The sequence below is a fragment of the Octopus bimaculoides genome, chromosome 7 (genome assembly GCF_046866305.1).
Source record: "Octopus bimaculoides isolate indiv1 chromosome 7, ASM4686630v1, whole genome shotgun sequence".
NCBI classification, from domain to species: domain Eukaryota; kingdom Metazoa; phylum Mollusca; class Cephalopoda; order Octopoda; family Octopodidae; genus Octopus; species Octopus bimaculoides.
In genome coordinates, this window is record NC_142934.1 from 105,972,411 (window position 1) to 105,995,121 (window position 22,711).

Genomic DNA, 22,711 nt, shown 5'->3' on the forward strand with positions numbered 1-22,711 from the left:
TCACAAGCACAACACCATCTCGACACTCGGAACAAGCGTTTTGTATAGTATTTACAGGTGAAACTTATATTTTTAAAGGGGTATCATCTAAAACGCTTAATACATTACCTGCAGGTACAATAAACATAGGCACCTGTGGATGCAGCATCATTCATGGTCTTAATAATAATAATAATAATAATAATAATAATAATAATAATAATAATAATAATAATAAGGAAAACCGTATTTTAGTTTCCTTTGTTTTATAAGTTTACTTTCGTTGCTCCGTTTCTTTCGAATTTTGCTTTCACTTCAGTGCATTCTAAAATAAGGTTTAACAATAAATAACAATGTACTGGTACTCCGTTGGTTACGACGACGAGGGTTCCAGTTGATCCGATCAACGGAACAGCCTGCTCGTGAAATTAACATGCAAGTGGCTGAGTACTCCACAGACATGCATTACCTTAACGTCTCCGATTTTCGCTCATGAGCCGAATATCCTGACCTCTAAGCCAGGCGATTTCACTTGAATAACAATGTAGGCGCTAAGATAATGACCGAATGGAATGCTAACCATCCCTGAACATCAGGATACATAATATGCTTTTCTGCTCTAGGCACAAAGCCCGAAATTTTTTTGTAGGGAGAGGGGCCAGTCGATTAGATCGACCCCAATACGCAACTGATACTTAATTTATCCACCCCGAAAGGACGAAAGGCAAAGTCGACCTTGGCGGAGTTTGAACACATAACGTAAAGACAGGAAATATCGCTATGCATTTCGCCCGGCGTGCTAACGTTTCTGCCAGCGCGCCGCCTTATCAGGATACATTATATGGCAAACAAAATATAATTATGAAATAACAAAGACAAATTTTATTAACGCTTGTCAAGGTGATAGATGTTTTGATGCTAGCATTTGCCATTTTCTGGCATCGTTGAATAAAAGACGAGTTTTTACAGATGTAGGTATTTAATAATAGTGTAATTCACAATGAAGTCCGGGTAGTATTGCTATAGTAATTGTCCTTTTCTATGTCCAGTCTTCACTGCCTAACAGCGATCTTATTCAAGGACATAAAAATTTACTGACAGCAAGCAATTTTTCAAGGTCCAGATGCAATATTTTTCAGTGATATTCATAATTGTATAAAATGTTCAGAAATGTAATAATGAAAGATATTTTTCATTAGAAATAGTGTAAGATATCATGATGTTTTATTTTTTTTTGTGGGAAAAATAGGTGGAACAAATTTTTATGGATTAAGTTTGAAAAAAATCAAGCAATTATATATATATATACATTTTCAATTGATAGATCTGAAGTAAAATATAAAACAGTCGTAGTTTGAAAGAAGCATTATTTTTACATTTGTGTAGCATCTTCAGAATCATTTATGTGTGTAACTGTATTGTTTGCTTGACTAGGCTTACGAAGACTTTTTTCCGTGTCTCTCCTTGTTGACGTGAAGGTCGTTTCTCTTTCTGAATCATGAGTGCAAGCATTTATCTGTACAGCTGCATTATTTGCTTGACTAGGTTTACGAAGACTTTTTTCAGTATCTCTCCTTGTTGATGTGAAGGCCGTTTCTCTTTCTGAATCAAAACTGCAAATGCTGCTGACGCAATTCGATCCGCTGCCCCTTGACCAACTGAAAATAAGGAGTGTAAGTTCTAACTGATTTTCTCAGACAAATAATGCTTTAATCAAATATAAATAGACTGATAATTGTAATGAATTTAAATACAAATAGACTGATGATTCTTATCGTATAAAAGTATAGTTTTTCACACAAATTTACCTTATGTATGTGTGTGTGTGTGTGTATTTGTATATCTATGTATGCATGTATATATGTATTCGAAATTTCCTATATCAAAGATCAAACCGAAAGAGCAAATATGTTGTTTATTTTACAGATTTAATGCTTCATCAAAGAAAAGTCACTTTCACTAATTCATAAATATGGAATAAGATATTTTGGATCTGTAAAACGCATTTGAATTATTTCAGAACATTATTGTGAAATCCCAGTATAATTCATAACAGTCTAAAAATGTTCCCCACAATATGTGACGTCAAACAGTTAGAAGTAGACTTTAATCAAATTACGTTATACCATATTTGCTAAAACATATCTACTTAACCCATTAATGCATAGTGTCCAGAAAAATGGACGCAGGAAAAATTACTATTACTTGTTTCGTACGTGTGTATAGTTGGTTTGTTTGTACGGAGCACCAGCTCATTCATAGAGCACTAGTTTAGAAGCAGACTACACCAGAAATAAGCTCAATTGGTAAATGTAATTTTTCCTGTGTCCATTTTTCTGGACGCTATGCATTAATGGCTTAAAAAAACTGCTTCATAATCAGTTTTTAAAATACGAATGCAGCAAGGCTCCTATTTAAATTTAGATAATCTTGCTTAAATTTCTAATTTAGAACTACGGCCTAATTATATTTCAATAAAACGCAGGACCAATTCCGAGAACGCCTACGTGAACTTTTTCAACTAGTAAGTCGGTAAACTTAACAAAAAAAAAAAAAAAGAAGGAAAAAAAAGAAGAAAATCTGCGTAAAATCCCCGCAAAATTATATATTCCGAAGGTTCTAGAAGTTACGCTAAATGTTATAAAAAGCTGGACTATAGAACGGCAAGACAGAATCACCCCAGGCGCTACATATAACTCTATCGCTCATTTCCATGAAAGTGATTTCTTTTTCTTCTTGTTTTGCACACACGCACACACGCACGCACACACGCACACACACACACACACACACACACACACACACACACACACACACACATTAAAAACACATCCTTCTTTTTTGCAATTTTCACGATTCGTTTATAATAATTAAGTGAATCGTAAAAAAAAATACATAAATAATACATAAACATAAGTGTATTATAAAAAATACAAAAATGGATGTTTGTATGTATGTAATGTATATATATATATGTGTGTGTGTGTGTGTGTGCGTGTGTGTGTATGTATGTATGTATGTATGTATGTATGTATGTATGTATGCACGATTGTGTTGTGCGTGTGTGGTAGGTACGATGGTGAACTGAAAGGTAAAGTAAGAAGAATGCAGTGTTTAACAAAAAGTGCTGATGAAAAACCTGTATGAATAGTGAAAAAATATAAAACGAATAATAAAGTGATAACACGATTGAGAAGACTGGAGGCACAAAGTCCAGAGAAAAAATAATTTTAAAAAAAGGATAAAAACCCTGGATACAAGAAGGCTGCCGAAGTGGGCACAATCAGAAAACAAAAGGGGAACAAATTGCACTAGTACGCTGAGAAAAATTTCTTTCTTATACAGTTTAAGCAGAGATTAACCTCGATTAACCGAATTTTTCTTTCGTTTAGGGCAATCTAATTCAGCTTTGAAATTGAGATATAATGATTTCCAAGGAAAAGAATCAGTAGTTTCTTTCTATCAGCCGCAGACAGCATTTTGTCTCTCTCTGTCTCTCTCTCGCTCTCTCCTTGTCTGTTTGTCTGTCCGTCTGTCTCTCTCTCACTCTCACATGCAAGCACGTACACACACACACACACACACACACACACACACACACACACACACGCGCGCACACACACACACACACACACACACACACACACCTAACAAGTTTCTTTATCTTCCTCCTTCTACACGCTTATTGGCAGACTACTATAAAGTAACCGGATAAGAGAATGTGACAATAAATGGTCTGTTATTCACAACTCTAGTTTCTGCAGTTGAGTAACAATTTAAGACAATTGAATGGAATATGTGATAAATTATTGACTATCTTTTCTCACTTCATTCCATACACGCAGTGATTATTTAATTGTTTCAGGTCTGAGGATACTGAGATCGTCATTCCATTCTTTCACCAAACTGGGAGACTCTTAAAAACGATGCTTTTCTTCCTCCGAAACCATAAAATATGCAATCATATTTTCCACTACAAATTATCTACCAGGGACGTTTTAACAGTAATTAGGCTCCTAGAAGCATTGTACTGAGGTCTATAGTATTTATTGACAGATCACAGTGTGCATAGATTAACATTGAGCCCCAAGACCTGTGTGAACCTGCTTTAAGACAGCCACTTACATAAACAGTTCCTATAAAAAGTCTTTACGGGCTTCCATCATTATGTAGTCTGAAAATACATTGCGAAAAAAATCTTCGTGTTGTTTTAAACTAGTTATAAACACCATCTGTTGTTTTAAACTACTTATTTGGTGATTTTCTTTCCTATACAGTTTAAGCAGAGATTAACCTCGATTAACCGAATTTTTCTTTCGTTTCGGACAATCTAATTCAGCTTTGAAATTGAGATATAATGATTTCCAAGGAAAAGAAAAATCAGTAGTTTCTCTCTATCTGCCACAAACAGCAACCAAACTCTTTACATACTATTTTACTCTTTAATTTGTTTCAGTCATTTGACTGCGGCCATGCTGGAGCACCGCCTTTAGTCAAACAAATCGACCCCAGGACTTATTCTTTGTTAGCCCAGTACTTATTCTATCGGTCTCTTTTCCCGAACTGCTAAGTTACGAGGACTTAAACACACTAGCATCGGTTGTCAAGCGTTGGAGGAGGGAGAACACACACACATACACACACACACACACACATTAATAGTAATGGTATGATAACAAAAGAATGAAAGAGACCTCGATATTATGTAAATAGAGGAATTTATCTGTAATATAATATGTGACAATTATTCGGTTGCCATAATAAGATTCCGGCATCTCGTCAGTTATCGAGGCAATCAAAATATGGTATAAAAAAATATTTTGATTGAGTAATTGTACAGTTGTCTTTTTCAGTTGTTGATGTTTTACTTCCTAGCTGTGTAAGCTAAGTAGAAGTGACGCTACTGAAGAAAGAGCCGAAGAAGAGGGACATATTTGACAAAATTTGGGTCCATAATTTGTTAAACTTGAAGTCGAAGATTTTGAGCATTCCTAATAGTGTGTGCAAGGTATAGTGACGTTACTAAGGAAGGGTCTGAACAAACGGGAACGTCTTAAACAAATTTTAGTTTTATAATTCAGCTAAACGCAGAATCGAAGGTTTTGGCGAAGGTACTCACCAGGCGGTTGGCGCTTGTTGTTGGTAGTGAAGATAGAAAAACACAAGCCTGTGCAATCCTCGGCAAATATATTTACCACAACCTCTATCTCCTGATATATTTCAGATCAGGTGGTCAATAGATCGGGATGTGATGAGATCTGACCAGTTTAAATCAGATCAGATTAAAACCTTTGACGCACTTGCTCATCGCTTCGCTGTCGGTTCAGTTTCGGTTTCGCTATAAAATTTGGAGGTCTTAAAGAACTTCCTATTCAAAGTGGGACACAGTTGGGCTCTGTCAACTAACACGAACGACGTCACTGTCATTGTGTCGAACATATTGGTGATTCGCATCATAAGGAGGAATACCAAACAATAACGAAGGACACATTAACTAAGATAAGTCGGTACGGTTAAAACCTCTTCTCAGTTTTTATCAACCAGGAGTGGATTAGAAAAACAAAGCAAAACAAAAAAAAATCAGAAACCTGCTGTGAGTAGGGCGGCCAGTCTCACTCAGAAATACGCTAAGAGGAAGCTGTCCTCGAAAGGTCAGCTGGAAGTAGCGAACACCTATACCTCTTCGATAGGGAACTAGCATTTGAACATTATGTCTTGACGCAGGAATATTTGATCAAACTGAAGCGCATGCTTTTTCATTTCTTGTGGAAGAGTCAGGTTTAGCTGGTTAGGAAGGTCATTTATTGCCAACACTCATTCCATGGGGAAAGGGATCTAGGGATACTGTTACTGATAATATACAGGCATATACTGAAACTAAGACATTTCTAGAGATTCTTTCATAACGATGATGAAAAAAGAAGGCTGCCGATTATGAAACACGTCTCTCCGTAACTAATCATCTCTGTTGTTAGCTGCATCCATGAATCAAGTGCAAACCGAAGTAGGAATATTTCCAGGCACCAGTTGGCAAATGCGTTCTGTGGAGCCGCCACACTAGCTTTCTGTGAAAGGTTAGTGGAATATGAGCTGTGTCATGCTGTGAGCCCCGAGCCAAAGCTAAGAAGACAGAAGGTGCAAAACAGTTAACTCAATTGTTACACTTTCAGATTAGTTGAGTTGCAAAACGAATAAAAGAATAAACAGGATTAAAAGACTGCTGTTTCAGCTGCTCCACCACCAGTCATATAACCGATTCCAGCTCCGAGGATGGTTTGAAAACTGGTCTCTTTCTCGGTTCCAGAAGTGAACAACATCTAGACATCTTCCGCCAGTCCGAAAATGTCACAGAAGATCATTTTGCGTACCGTATCTGAGGTGGACGGTGTCGAAATATCCTCTTCAAATAGTGCCATCCTTTTTACTTGCGAGGGTGGGGACCAGATGGATCCTGACGGGGGATGAAAGACCACCTCGAGTAGCCACAACAGACGATATCAGTAAGGTACTTAGGGAAAGAAAGTGCTACGAATATAAGCAACAATAGCAAGTAGCACCTATTAGCAAGGGATCGGAGGATTTGCCCTGTCTTCGATACAAGAAGGCAGACCGACTATGACTCGTTTTCCCTGTAATCTTACATTTAATTGTAATGGTGAAGACCGAGTGTAGACAGACTGATATTGGCATCCAGTTTAATGAGAAAAGAAAAAAACAAAGCAGGAAATGGGTAAAAAAGTTAGGATCGGTCTCATTAGAAAGTTTTCAGAATGGTGAAGGTGAACTGTGGACTTTGAAAATACTGAAACTTGTGTAGCTTCTCAGCAATCAAAAAATGCTCCAACTTTTGGATTGGCCAGAATGTGATGGGAACAGTTTGATCTAAAACACACATCATTGGAGAATCATTGGAGAGGTTTACAAGCGAGATACATTTGTCAAGATGTTTTTTTTCTTGGATGAAACAATTCAAGACATGTTTGCAAATGATTTCGGCGATCTCTTGGAAGCATATAATGTTCGGTAAGCGAGTAAAAATGTGGGTCACACTGATTCGACTTAACTATGGGTTGCCACTTGTATGTGGATAACTCTAACATTTTTCATGTCTTAAGTACTGTGTTCTATAATATTTTCAATATTTCGTGTTTTATTTCATTATAAACATCAGTTATTGTATAACATTCTCATCCTCCTTCGTTTATATACAGCTTTGTTCAATCCCACAAGTATTGTAAGTTACATTGATTATCCGGTTACTGTATTGTATTGTATTGTATTGTTTGTTTCGATGCCTTGTGACTAATAAACAACTATTATTCATGTTAAGTAAAATTAAATAAATAGAAGTCGTTCCCGATTCATAGGCTTATAAGGCCGGCTTCTTGGATTCTGTGGTATATATCTTCCACCCTCGCCTCGGTGGACGGAACACCGATCCGTCGCATGACTATTCATTTTATTTTTGCCATATGAGTGGACTAGAGCAATGTGAAATGAAAGGTTGTTCTGAAGAACCCAACACATCATCCGGTATAGGAATTGAAACCGGAACCTTACGATCATGAGTGCAGCACCCAACCACTAGGCCACACGCCTCAACATTCCTTAATAGGAGAACCCTTCCTCACACATTTCTGGCCTTGTGCTTATGATAAGAAATATTAGTTTCAAATTTCAGCTCACCGCCCTATGTTAGAAAATACTATCCTTGTTACATGCCATTGCAAGACATATTTCATGTGTTCTCATAAATGGATTACGTTTTATCTTATCAACAATTAGATATTTATGCCGAAATGTTATATAGAAAGTAATGAGATTATTGTTTGTTAACGATTTTTTTTTGTAATCATATTTACGTAAAACAGCCGGCTTTTAGCAAAAATATCTCGAACCTTCTCTCCTCCAGGGAAGATTAATCTTCGAAACAGTAAAACAAAACGAGCAAAGTATTCTTTTCTACTCTAGACACAAGGCCCAAAATTTTCGGGGAGGGAACCAATCGATTAGATCGACCTCAGTACGCAGCTGGTACTTAATTTATCGATCCCGAAAGCAAAGTCGATCTCAGCGACATTTGAACTCAGAACGTGAAGACGGGCGAAATACCGATAAGCATTATGTGTATATATATATATATATATATATATATATATATATATATATATATATATATATATAATATCTATCTATCTATCTATCTATCTATCTATCTATCTATCTATCTATCTATCTTCTCTCTCTCCCACCCTCTCTCTCTCAGCAAAGAAAGAGAATGATAAGAGCCAAAGGATGATAAACAAATGCAGGCCGACGAGGACTCGTGGCCCATCACAAGAGAAAAATAAAAGAAGTAAAAAGTCCCAACTCCGTTTCAGAACAGCGAAAGAGAACTATATATAATCAGTGGGACGTGTGTGAAACTCAACAGTTCTCGATAAAAACAACGATGAATTGATTGATTTAATGCATGAGCTGAGGGAATACATGCCAACCAAAATATGCTGGGGCATCAATTTGAAGGGTTTTGCCGATCAAGTCGACCCTGGTACTTATTTGAAATGTAGTACTTTTTTCTTTACCCGAATCTCCAAGTTACAGGATGCAAACAAAGCAATATCTGTTGTCAAACGGCGAAAATTAAACACACGACAGGCTTACACACAGTTTCTCTTTGCTATACTCGTTCAAAAGGATTTTGTTGGCCCATGCTTTAGTAGAAGATAGTCAAGAGGCGGCGCAGTGGGAATGCCCATACCACGTGGTTGCAAAGCAGGCATTTTCACCACACGGCTTTGTCTCTGCTCTTGATATCGCTGAGCACGTGTAAAAGCCATATCGTAGTTTTATTGTAAAAACGATATCGTAGTTTTATTGCCTATTTTATTCGTCGCTGTCAGCAGGCACTCTCAGTGTGGAGCTTTCAAGGCAAGCTTCATGTGTGCAACACTAAATGGCTAAGAGTTATATTCACAGCTAGCATGTCAGTTTTATCTAGCTTCCTCTTTTAACACCTACCAACTCCCTCTTTCATTTTAGATATTGTTACCATTAATTATTTACTGCACCTTACCAATTCATTCAATTATCCGCTTATCTCGCGCCGTCTATTAATGAGCTAGCAAGCACGAAAGTCGAGTTCAGAAGATTTTTCTTTGTTTATATCAAAATCTAGACACTACCGGAATAACATTGCTATCTAATCTAACAACAAACCAAAATTTTATAGCTATATATACGAAGGTGGGTTGCAAAGTTCATAGGCTGACTAAGAAGGTGTGACGCTAGAGCTGTGAAATTTTGCATGCATTAATTTCAGCTATTATTAATAATTGAAGTGTTTCTTTCTAGCTAAACCGACACCTGACCAGTGGCCCGGGAACAAAATTTGCTTAGGGGGTGCAAACTCAGTTTCAAAATTTGGCACTACTGGAGAAGTGTGGATCCGAGTTCTGGGAGTATGCATGTCACAAATTTGCGCATGTGCCCGTGTTAGTCGCAAGTAGTCAAATTTAGCACACAGGTAAAAAAACTAGACGCTCGCTACTTGCTGTAAATTGAGGGTGGGTTATCCATCTAATACAAGAAGAAAATTGCAGATAAATTGAATAAAAACATGAAAAATAACAAAATGATATTTCATTGAAAAGTAAACCATTCTGAAAGATAGTTCAGAATGTTTTCAAAACATTCATCTCCAGCTTTTCCCATATTTTATTAAGAGTTAGGGATTAGGGTTAGGGTTTAAAGTTAGGGGAGGTGAATGTTTTTTCAGTATTCAATGATTATTTTTCACTTTTATATTCAACTTATCTGCAATTTTCTTTTTGTATTACATGGATAACCTCGCTCCTTTTACAGCAAGTAGCACGCGTCCGAACATTCAAATGTCAGTTTACCAAGAAAGAAATAATGAAGCTATAAGTAGTGTTAAAATGGAAGTAAGCCGAGTTTTTGCATCACTCCATAATTCACACATATATGAAAAAAACTGTATCAACATATTCCAAAAGTTTTCCTACGTTCACACGTTTTGTTAATGAAACGTTTCATGAGGATGTGCAAAGTGTTTTCATCGTATATTTTTTTATGTACATGCATTATGGTACAATGTGTAAGACGGTGCTGTGTCATTGTGGTATGGAGCCAGGTCTTCAAACGACGAAGTGCACTGAATGTTCTTTCGCTTGATGCAACAGATACAGGTGAAGACAAGACAAGCTGCATTAACGCCAACACTTGTAGCACACTAGAACGAAAGATAGCATCAGACACTCTCCATTTTTCAACTATGTCATTAAATGATTTAGGCAAATTTTCCCTTTCCGTCCATAGGCCAGCAAGAAGTTTGATTTGAGATGACAGTAAGAGTAAATCAAAAGAAGCAGGTAGAAGCAGGTGCATTTTCAAAGTTAAATACTCCACATTTGACTGCTGACAATAGCAACTCCTCTTGCTCAGAGCATACACGTATTCCCTGTTACTGAAACCGGTGAGTCAATTCATTTTCGATGACAGCCACTATAGGGAAAAATTGCCGACGCCAGTCATCGGTGACAGAAAGAGCAGCTTCTTCAGTAGTTGTGTGCCTAAAGCGCAGTGATGTATTTTTAGATCGCGAAATGTTGGGCATTTTCACCAAGTCAGAAGAGGATACTTCATCAAAATATTTTTCAAAAACCTTCTCACTTCTCATTTTTGAAAGAGAGTTTTTCAACTTTTCAATCAATTTCAAGCAATCACCGGCTGTCGTGCCTGGACGCTGTAAGCTACGTGCCACTGGCTCACATACCCCAAATATATCCCCAGCGATTTTAATGCCAAACAAAATGGAAGCTTTGCCAGATTGCTTTAGCAGCCCTTTAACAGTAGCCTTTGTTGTTGCTCTTAATGAGAAGTCATTAAGAAAGTCAAGCAAAACAATTTTGAATATTCTTATAATTGTTTTCTGCTTGTTTCAGTGCTGTTGCTCTAATGCACCACTGAGTTGAACACACTGCTTGCAACACAAAGATTTGTCCATTGTGCTTTTCTTTTTGGTGACTCTTTTACAAGAATGGCGCATTGATGAACAAAGTTCAGTGCATCAGCTACAAAGGTAACCTTAAAACTAACTTCTTGGAGGACAAGGTCTAGAGAGTGGTTTCCACAGTGTACAAAATATGTACCTGGGAACAAATTTTTCAATCGCATTTGTACACCTGAAATGTTTCCACTCATGGTACTTGCACCATCAAATGAAAAACAGTATAGCTTTGAGTCAAGTAAAATGTTTAGGCGACAAAAAATATCTAGAAAAATCTTAGTCAGTGTCTTCGAAGAGCAGTCACGGGGATTATAAAAACCTAGAAAATCCTCATTGACATTCAGGTCTTCAGAAACGTACCGGACAGTGATTGATACTTGTTCCATGCCAGAGCAATTAGTGGTACCATCACATATAATGCCAATTGTTATATGGACTGTTGGATATGTCATTCGTTTGACGTTCCGTGTGTCACTGTGGTTCGTCTGAGTTCATTGTTTCATTGTTGTTGTCTTGTGTGACTGTCGTAGTGGAATGTCATTGATATATATATGGCGGACATGGCTTTTGTTTATTCATAACGAACATTGGGTGAGTGCGTTCTTTGTATGTAATTGAATAATAATGTAATAATTAAATTGTACAACTCGTTGTGTTATCTCTACGAGTCTTCCGAGGGAAATACAACAGAGTTTATTGGCGTCGCCGATAGGATCGATAGGATACATGCTTACTTTACCGTAAGATTATTCATCGTAATAACAATGGCTGAAAAACAGACAGTAGAACTTATTAAATTGTTTAGGGAACAAATGGACAAGCAAATGCAACAACATCAGAGAGATATGGACGCTCTGTTAAAACTGTTTGGTGCTCGACAAGTTGAAGGCGATTCTAGTGGCTATTTTTCAGCTGCTTCAACAACAGTGTCGATTCCACCATTTGCTGCATTTGATTCAGCGACAGAACTATGGCCTGATTACTGGTCAAGATTCCGTACGTTTGTGGCTGCTAATGCTGTACCTGAACAACGCATAGCACAGGTGTTCCTGACCAATCAGACCGCTACTGTTTACAAGCAACTTGCTAATCTGGCTACCCAACAAAATCCGCCTAAAGATATCAACAACTTGATAATGGACGAAATCGTTGACTTCATGAAGGAACAGTTCGACCCTAAACTTTTCATTGTGAGAGAGCGTTTCAAGTTTTGGAGTGATATGCAGCGGAAGCCAGGCGAAACTCTCCAGGAGCTGGCAGCACGTATACGCCAGGATGCAGCTACCTGTGATTTTCCAGCGATCACCAACCCACAGGATGAAGCTCTGAGACAGAGATTCATATGTTCGGTTAACAATGAAGCAGTTCTGAAGGCGCTTTTTAAGATAAAAGACTCAGAACTAGATTTTGCCCGTGCTGTCCAAGTTGCCATTGAGACTGAAGACGCAGCAAAGGTTGCAAAAGAAACTGTCTACGGTTCCAAAACCAAGCAGGTGTACAAGGTCCAACAGAACAAGAATAAGAGTCCTCAAAAGAAACATCAGCAGTCTTATTCCACAAACCAGGAGAAATGCTACCGATGTGGAAAGGCCCACAAAGCAACAGACTGTCCTTTCAGGGAAACCAAATGTCATTTTTGTGACAAAAAGGGTCATTTGCAAGCGGTGTGTAGGAAAAAACAACATCAGCAACGCAATGGCCATTCACAAACTCCCGTGAAAAGAATCACAAAAGCTGAGCTAGTCAAGGCGATCCTAGGCGAAGTTTCCCGAGACACTCACAGTTTAATTGTGCCAGTAACAATCCAGAACAGACTGTTCACAATGGAATTGGACACTGCTACTACAGGCAATTTTGTTTCCTTGTCAGTCTGGAAACAACTTAGAAGACCAAAGCTGCAAGATGTCAAGCATCGCTATGAATCTGCCAGCAAGCACAACCTGCCTGTTCTAGGAACTTTCATGGGCCAAACCAAGGATCCGACAACTGGTAAGCAGGATCTTATACCTTACATAGTCACCAAGATCTCTGATCTTAATTTGCTGGGTCGGAATGCTATCCAGACTCTGGGAATTTCCGTAGACACTGCTCTAGGTTTGAAAAGCATAGACAGCCAAGCTAAGAGGGAAGGTGCAGAAGGGATATACCCAAAGACCTCAAGTGAGCCCTATGTTTCCCTGCAGCAAGATTGTCACAACATGTGTGATGAATTTCCAGATCTTTTCAAGCAAGAATTGGGATGTCTCAAGAACTTTGAACTGGAAGTGAAGTTCAAATCGGACGCAACACCAGTCTTTCACAAGGCACGTCCGGTCTCATTTGCTCTTCGTGATGACCTGGCCAAAGGTTACGAAGAAGGCATCGCCAAGGGAATCTGGAAGCCTGTTCAGTTCAATGAATACGGAACACCAGTGGTACCGATTCGTAAAGCACACGCTTCAAGCAACCTGAAGCCCAAACTACGGATTTGTGGTGACTACTCTGTGGGAATTAATGACCAACTTGCTGATCACCGTCATCCAATGCCACTCCCTGCTGAACTGATGCAGAAACTCGGAGGTGGATTCGGATATACAAAGATAGACCTTGCTGATGCCTATAATCAGATCAAGCTGGCTCCAGAAAGTCAACGCAGACTCGCACTCAGCACTCACCGTGGAGTACTCCTGCAACAACGACTCCCTTTCGGAATCAAGTCAGCACCTGGTTACTTTCAGGAGATCATGGAAAACCTGACCCATGATCTACCTGGAGTGGCCGTCTTCCAGGATGACATGCTCGTCAGTGGGAAAGATGCAAACAGTCACCTGAACAACCTAAAGTGTCTGCTCACACGTCTAAGCGACAATGTGAAAAGTGCCGTGAAAAGTGAAAAGTGAAAAGTGCCGTGAAAAGTGCCAGTTTGCACTACCCAGTGTAGAATACCTTGGACACATTTTGTCGGCTGAAGGGATCACGAAGGGATCCAAAGTCGAAGCAGTCTTAAAGATGCCACGTCCAACGAACGAATCAAGCTTGAAATCTTTCCTAGGTTCAGTTCAGTTTTATGGAAAGTTTATCCCAAACCTAGCCAGTATCACAGAGCCACTCTATTGCCTTACAAAAAAGTCAACTATTTGGAAGTGGGGAGATGAGGAACAGTCAGCTTTTGATCACTTGAAAAATGTACTTTCATCGAGTCAAGTTCTGATACACTTCGATCCAAACAAAACTTTGGGACTGGCTTGTGACGCATCACACGTTGGTGTTGGAGCAGTCCTGTTTCACCGCTATCCTGATGGAAGCGAGCGCCCAATATCCAATATGTCCAAGACTCTTACTTCTGCACAGCGTAACTACAGTCAAATTCAAAAGGAAGCCCTAGCTATCATATTTGGCTTGCAGAAGTTTTACCAATATTTGTACGGTCGTAAATTCGTACTCGTGACTGACCACAAGCCACTGACATCACTATTCAGTCCGAAGAAAGGGACGCCACTTCTCGCTGCTAACAGACTAGCACGATGGGCCCTGTGGCTGAACCAGTTTGACTACACCATTGAATATCGGAAATCAGCAGATCATGGCAATGCTGATGTCCTCAGTCGCTTGCCATTCGGTGATGACAACGACTTTGACAGAAAGGAAAATGGTGAAGACATAGACATGGTGTGTGCCATCAAAGCTCTTAGTATTCAAGTCCAACCTGTGGATGCTAATCTCCTCCGTCAAGAGTCAGGGAAAGATCCAGTGATATCTACAGTGATGCGCTACGTCCGTGAAGGCTGGCTACCAAAGAACATGGAGATCGATGACGAAGTCAACAAGTTCCGTAAGTTATCAAACTCACTTAGTATCTGTCATGGATGCCTTATACATGGATCTAGAGTTGTGATTCCACATAGCTTGCAGCCAAAGATCCTCAATCTTCTGCATCTTGGACATTTTGGCATGGAACGCATGAAACAACTAGCAAGAACTGCTGTTTATTGGCCTGGTATCGATGCTGCTATAGAGATAGCCAGTCGACGATGTGATTCGTGTAACGAACATCAAAGGCAGCCATCTAAGCCTCCAGTTCACCCATGGATGTTACCAGAAAAGCCGTGGAGCCGCTTACATCTGGCCCATGCAATAAAGTTTATGGGTAGAGATTGGCTGGTGATCACAGATGCTTATTCCAAGTACCCATGCATTCATCCTACTTCCTCCACGTCCTCCAAAGCCACTTTAAATCTGCTTGAGGAAGACTTTGCGCACTTCGGATTTCCTCACACACTGGTCACCGATAATGCACCAACTTTTACGTCTGAGGAGTTCCAGAGCTGGTGCAAAGAACGCGGAATCACACACCTGACAAGGGCACCTTACCACCCAGCTACCAACGGAGCAGAGGAACGTTTGGTGCAAACCTTCAAACAAGCTCTGAGGAAGTCTTCTCTTCCGCCGACACGAGCACTTCAAGAATTCTTGATGCAGTACCGGAGAACACCGACATCCTGTGGATTCTCTCCAAGTGAACTTTTGAATAACCGGCAGATACGAACAAGGATTGATTCTCTGTTGCCATCGCCAGCACACATTGCTCAAGGCAAACAGTCTAAGGAAGCACATAAGTCTCAGGTGACTCCTGGCTCGGCTGATGTCGCTAAAGTTATCAGGCAGTACAAGGCCGGAGATCCTGTGTATGCACTATACTATGGACCTCGCCGAGACAAAGATCCCCGATGGGTACCAGCAATCATCAAGAAGTCATTGGGTACTCGCTGCTTTAACGTGAAGGTCATACCTCATGGCCCGATGTGGAGACGACACTGGGAACAGCTGCGACCGCGGTACACAACTGAGGAAGACAATGAACCTGGTGATGCAGAAAACACTGTATTTGAATTTGCAACAGATCACCCGATGGAGATCTCGGAAACTGTGCCACTAACTCAAAGACAAACCAGACCCAAAACCATGTTACCCGTTCCAGAGTATGGACCAGACAACCCAAGACGGTCCAAGAGAACCCGTAAAACCCAAGAGAGACTCTGCTGTTGATACTTCTTGTGTAGCATCAATTTCAGTGGGGAGGTGTTATATGGACTGTTGGATATGTCATTCGTTTGACGTTTCGTGTGTCACTGTGGTTCGTCTGAGTTCATTGTTTCATTGTTGTTGTCTTGTGTGACTGTCGTAGTGGAATGTCATTGATATATATATGGCGGACATGACTTTTGTTTATTCATAACGAACACTGGGTGAGTGCGTTCTTTGTATGTAATTGAATAATAAATGTAATAATTAAATTGTACAACTCGTTGTGTTATCTCTACGAGTCTTCCGAGGGAAATACAACACCAATAAATCTGGAATTTTCTACTTTTATTTTGATCTCGTAAAATGTTATGAGCATATGCCTCTAAAATTTCATTTTGAATTGTATCAGAGAGGAAATTGTTCCGACGCTTAAACCACTGGCTTACTTCTGCACTGCATTCTTCAGCAAGTTCCCTTACAAGATTTATGAAGTTTCCCATAAGATTTTGAATTTCTGTTGAATACAACATGGCAGATGATTAAAAAGGGCAGACACAAGAAAGAAAAAAATGGTCCAGATGGACTATATGTAATCTGAACCTTTCCCCACTTTTTTTTTTTTTTTTTTTTTTTTTACGGAATCCCACGTTTTAGGCTATGGAGATTCTGATTCTAAAAAAAAAATTTTCAAAAATCTCAATTTCAAAATTTCGATCCCCCCCCCCCAGTTTTTATATAGATCCACAGCGTAAATCTAACCCTAACTCAAACCCTAACCCTAACCCTAACCCTGACCGTAACCCTGACCCTAACCCTAACCCTAACCCTGACCCTAACCCTAACTCTAACACTAGTTTTGTGAGATTTGGCTGTTATTTCTAGCATGTAAATAGCCTGCTTGGTGGGGGTGGGGTGGGGGGGGGGGGTGGAATTGAAATTTTTCAAACAATGTTTTTCAGAATCGGAATCTCCATAGCCTAAAACGTGGGATTCCGTAAAAAAATAAATAAATAAGCGGGGAAAGGTTCAGATTACATATAGTCCGTCTAAGGCCACTGAATTGTAACGAAAGAACTCTGGTCGAACAAAAACCTGAAAAACAAATAGCGAACATCACATAAATAGTGCTTGTGTTTTTATTGGCAAAACCAGCAACATGACCTCCCATCCAATATGCTTCAAAAGACGATAGGCAATACTAGAGCACCGTCTTTTATTTGAACAAATCAACGCCAGGAATTATTCTTTGGAAGCCTCGTATTAATTCTATCGCCTCTTTTTTCGAACCGCCAAGTTACAGGGGCATAATCGCATCAACATTAGTTATCAGGCGATGGTGGGGGTGACATACAGACACAAATACATACATTCGTATGTATATGCATGCGTGTATGTGTGCTTGCATATGTACCTACCTACCTCTCTCTCTCTCTCTGTACATATATATATATATATATATATATATATATATATATATATATATATATATATATATATATATATATATATATATATATATATATATATACACACATTGTGATAATATACGGTAAAACTATATAACCGGAGGAGAGCTTACTCTACAAGTAGAGAAGTGGGTAAATATAAATAGACCTCGTAACGATACCAGCTACCAAATGGTTTCACGGCGAACTGGGGCCCCAAGTGAACTTTGTAAAGTCATTGGGGAGAATCCTGAGCCGATTATCGAGGTCTATTTATATTTATATATATATCGTATATTTATAAAGAGGGCAAATTTAGCCATTTCTCCGTAGATTGAAAAAAAAAAGAATGAAAAAAAAGGCACTTACCCAGGCAGTGGTCAAGCAAATAATGGTCGTTTTGTATTGAAAGAATTCTGAAGGGGTTTTATTTTTAGACTGGGGTCAAACGGTCAAATCCATTCAACCATGTTTTAAGTCTTTAGCAACACCAATTACAAAGAACTTGGGAGTGGTACTAAAAGATGGAGAGAAGTATTGACAAGCAGAAACTGGGTGGGAGCTGTCTTCAATAATTCAAGTAATGCTATATATTCAAAATTAACCATACATGCTGGTTTTGTTGTTGTTATTGTTGCTGCTACTGTTGTTATTGTCACTTACTTTTTTGTATTTTGAAGCTACTTGCCTTCAGAACTCCCTAGGGAATTTTATGCTAGCTTCATCACTTTTATTTATTTATATATTTATTTTTTTCTTTGTTTTGAAACGAGATCGAACTTCAGCATTTTATACCGATAGATTTTAGACACTTTTTTTCTGCAACTGGTAAGATTATGTAGGGGGTGCAAATTTTGATCTTGCACCCCCTGAAAATTCTAGGGGGTGCGAGTGCACCCGCTGCACCCCCTGTTCCCGGGCCCTTGCACCTGACTGTTCTAAGAAGACTTCAAATGCAACTAGTTGCGACTTCTCTTGAAAGTTGACAAAATATGGCATCGTGGTGCTATCAAGTACCCGCAGAAAAAGGGTTTGGCCCCCAAGGACATTCATGCTCACAAAGTTGCTACATTAGGGAATGACACTCCAGCTTCACCAACAGTGGCCAGTTGAATTTAGGAGGGGAAAGGAGAGTCCAGAAGATGACCGAAGGTCTGGACGTCCTGTAACTGCCAACACCGAGGAAAAACATTGATTGTGTTCACCACACGGGGAATGGCTGACAGACTATTGAGTATAAATCAAATAGCTAATGCTATTAGCATATCCCGTGAGAAATTTGAGAATATTCTGTACAATGAACTTGGTACGACGAAGGTGTCTGCTCGGTAGGTGCCATGTCTTCTGACACCTGACCAAAAGCGCACCAAGCTGATTACATCACGGAAAGTCTGACATTGTTCACAGCAGATCCAGCTAGTTTCCTTGAACGTTTCCTTAAGTCATGATGAGTGTTGGATTCTTCACTTTGAACTAGAGACAAAAAGGCAAGCTATACAATGGCAACACTCCTCCTCACCTGTTCCAAAGAAGGATAACATCGTTTCATCTGCAGGGAATGTGATGGTCTCAGTCTTTTGGGATGGAAAAAGCATTGTGTTTATTGACTATCTACACCAACAATGGAGAGTACTATGCTAACTTGAAACAGTTACGAAAAGCTACCAAGATCAAACGCTCAGGAAAACTGACGAAAGGGGTCTTGTTTCATCAGGATAATGTTTCAGCGTACACATCCTTGGTTTCAATGGCTGCTGTGCGCGACTCTGGCTCTGAACTGGCTGATTATCTTCTCCATTCTCCTGATTAGGTCCCATGAAGAAACACTTGGCTGGGAACTAGTGATGATGACGTCATATCTGTTGTTGAAGACTTTTGTGACATCGCTGATGGTATGTCAACAAGCGACGCGGTCAGCAATTAGAGTGGACCACTCATAATAATCAATGTCGCAAACGCTAAGGGACGGCTTCAGGCAGTCCTTGTAATGCTTCCTTGGTGCCCCGCTGTTGCGGTGGTGAGTGGTGAGCTCACCGTACATGATGATCTTGGATAGGCGGTGATCTTTCTTCCTGCCAACATGCCCTGCCTAACGCAGTTGTGTCTCAAGTAAAATGGCTTCAAGGCTGGTGACCTTTGCTCGCTCGAGGACCTCAGTGTTGGTGATGTAGTCGCTCCAGTAAATGTTGAGGATGGTACAGAAGCAGCATTAGTGAAAACGTTTAAGGAGTCTGAAATGACAGCAGTAGGGGACCCAGAACTCAGAGCCATATAGGAGCGTCGTGAGGACGACGGCCCTGTAGACGCTGACTTTTGTGCTGATCTTAAAATGTTTGTTGTTCCACACACGTTTGTACAGTCTGCCAAATGCTTTGTTTGCCTTTGCAAGTCTGTTGTCAATTTCTTTGTAGAAACTCGCATCTGATGAAATGGTACATCCAAGATAAGTGAACTACTGTATCGACTTCAGTTCTGTTTCAGCAATGGTGTTGTGGGGCGTGATGTACTCTTCCTGAGGAGCTGGTTGGTGTAGGACTTCAGTCTTTTTCAAGCTCACTTCCAGCCTGAAGAGCTAGGCGGCCTCTGCAAAGTAGGATCTGATGTGCTGCAGGGCTCTTTCTGTGTGTGCGACAAGCGCAGCATTATCCGCAAAGAGGAGGTTCAGGATCAGTTGCTCTTGAGTCTTGGTCTGGGCCTGTAGGTGCCGGAGGTTGAAATGATTGCATCCAGACGGTACCTGATGTAGACACCGTCTTCAGCGTCGAGGTCTACAGTGGCCTGCTTGAGCATCAAGTTGAAGAGAGTTGGTGCCAGGACACAGCCTTGCTTCACGCTGTTGTTAATGGGGAATGGCTGTGATATATCGCTATTCAGGCGGACTTGTCGTTGTTGGTCTTTGTGAAGCTGGATGATCATGATTAGGAATTTTGGGGGACAGCCAAATCGGTTTAGGATTTGCCACAGACCTTTCCTGCTCACAGTGTTGAATGCTTTCGTCATATCGACAAACGTTACATAAAATGATTTGTTTTACTCCCGGCACTTTTCTTGGAGCTGTCTGAGAACGAAAACTATATCTGTTGTGCTCTTGTTGGCCCTGAAACCACATTGGCTTTCTGGAAGATGATTTTCGGCGATAGACAGAACAAGTCTGTTGAGGAATAATCTTACCAGAACTTTTCCTGCAGTGGATAGCAGGGTGATCTCCCGGTAGTTTGAGCAGTCTGACTTTTCCCCTTTGTTTTTGTACAGTGTAATGATGATAAAATCGCGGAGATTTTGTGGCAGCTTGCCCTGTTCCCAGCATGCAACGAGGACCTCGTGGAGTTTAGCATGTATGACAGGATCCCCATGCTTCTGTATCTCTGGTAGTATCCCATCGACTCCTACTGCCCTTCTACTCTTCAGCCATCCAATGGCAACTGTGGTCTTTTCCAGGAATGGAGTTTCATCTAGTTCCACTCTGACTGGTTGCTGCTGGATGTGGAGGATTGCGTTTTCCTGGACAACACGGGTTGCACTAAGAGGGCATGAAAGTATTCAGACCAGCGGTTGAGGATGGATGCTGTGTCGGTGAGACGCGCCTAGCCTTCGGAGCTGCGTAGAGGACTCCGGACTTGATGTTTTGGGCCGTAAACTGCCTTGAGAGCTTCGTAGAACCCGCTGTAGTCACCAGAATCAGCGCACACCTGTGTTCTCCGTGCGAGGTTGGCCCATCACCCATTCTGAACTTCGTGGAGTTTGCGTTGCAGAAAGCTGCAGGCTTGGCGAAAGGCCGCTTTCTCCTCTGGGTAGGACAGTTGTGCCAAGTGTGCTTGGTGGGCAGACCCCATCTTCTTTAATAATTCCAGGATCAGTACATCGTTTTCGTCAAACCAATCCTTGTTCTTTTTCTTCGTAAACCGAAGGAGGTCTGAAGAGGTCTGAAGGGTGACGGTTTTCAGTTGTTCCCATAGGATTTCTGGAGAGGGATCTGATAGGCAATTGGATTTATCAAGCTTTGCCTGTAGTCCCACCTGGAAGTTTACTTTCACTTCGTTTAACTGCAGACTGCTAGTTTTGAGTTTCCTTGTTGTTGGCCGATCCTGTCTTTTTTGTTGGTTTGGACTTGAAGTGGGGTTTGAGTTTGCAACGGACCAGGTCAGTGTGGCATTCTGCGCTAGGCATTACTCTGGTGTGCATGACGTCAGACTGGTCTCGTTGGCGCACTGGGACGTAGTCAAGGAGGTGCCAGTATCTTGATCGGAGATGTATCCATAATGCTTAGCTGCCTTAGCATTCTGCAATTAATTACCGCTAAAAGTGGCGTTTTATGGGGGTACAAGAAGATTCTAGAAGATTGAATCATGCGATGGCTTTACGCTGATTGGTTGCTAAATAAACTGATCATATGAATCTATTGTGGTTCGGGCGTGATATTTGATAGGTTAACTAGCAGTTCGGTTTCGAATCCCTGCTACAATATAAATCAATAGACAGAAATATATACTTCCCAGTTGTATATTACACAAACATAGTTACAGGAAAGATTATTCCAAAATTAGCAGCGAGTTTAAAAAGCGAAACACGCAATATTTTTGGATCGATCAAATACATTATTCAGATAAGTATGCTGCTGTTAATCTTGACGTTAACTGGTGGTAATGAAAGATTTACATATTTTTTTTTTGTCTCCTCCGAATCACATCTTTATTACTCAGTGGCGTGGCAACCTTTAAGTTGCTGACCCCACTCAGGCCCCAAAGCTTAGACAAGAAACCCAATAGTGTTATCCCCATAAAATCAACCCCCGGAGTAGACCATCCTACGGCTCTCCTCTTCTATCCCCAGCTACACCACTATGCTTAATGCTGTTGTAGGAATCAGTTCTCAACGTAATTACCACAGCTATGTCGAAATTTCAAACCTCGTGCCCATAGTTGAACCGCGCAGAGGTTTTATGTGTCCCTCGACTTTCTAGAAATAGCAGCCACATTTCCTTAAATTATCCCTACTGTTCTAAACACTACCACCAACAACAACAGCAACCGTAGCAATAAAAATAACCACAGCAATATCCACATAAAAAGGAATTTCTGTCATAAAGCCAGAGATAAAATGAATAATGAATTATAAAAATGTCTTTTAGTTTATTTCCCGCTTAGTCAAGGAACGCCCAAAATCCCTTAATTTTTGCAAGGCCTCAGAGAACTGTGAGAGAAAGGGAGAATGTTATACGCAAACCGGAAATGTGGCATGTCTTCTTGCAACAGAG

The 22,711-nt window shown here is 40.3% G+C and overlaps 1 protein-coding gene across 3 annotated transcripts in view; it reads right to left on the minus strand.

The window, feature by feature from the left end:
- Positions 1-838: 838 nt before the first annotated feature.
- Positions 839-22,711, minus strand: part of LOC106876063 (uncharacterized) — a 35,884-nt gene continuing 14,011 nt past the window's right edge. For 2 of the 3 annotated variants that reach the window (XM_014924467.3, XM_052969832.2), the window contains exon 3: positions 839-1,637. In XM_014924467.3, the coding sequence (XP_014779953.1) occupies positions 1,352-1,637 (286 nt within the window). In that variant the 3' untranslated portion in view covers positions 839-1,351. Of the gene's footprint in view, positions 1,638-16,336; positions 16,527-22,711 lie in introns of those variants that run through there. The other variant, XM_089355761.1, reaches the window with a different exon arrangement.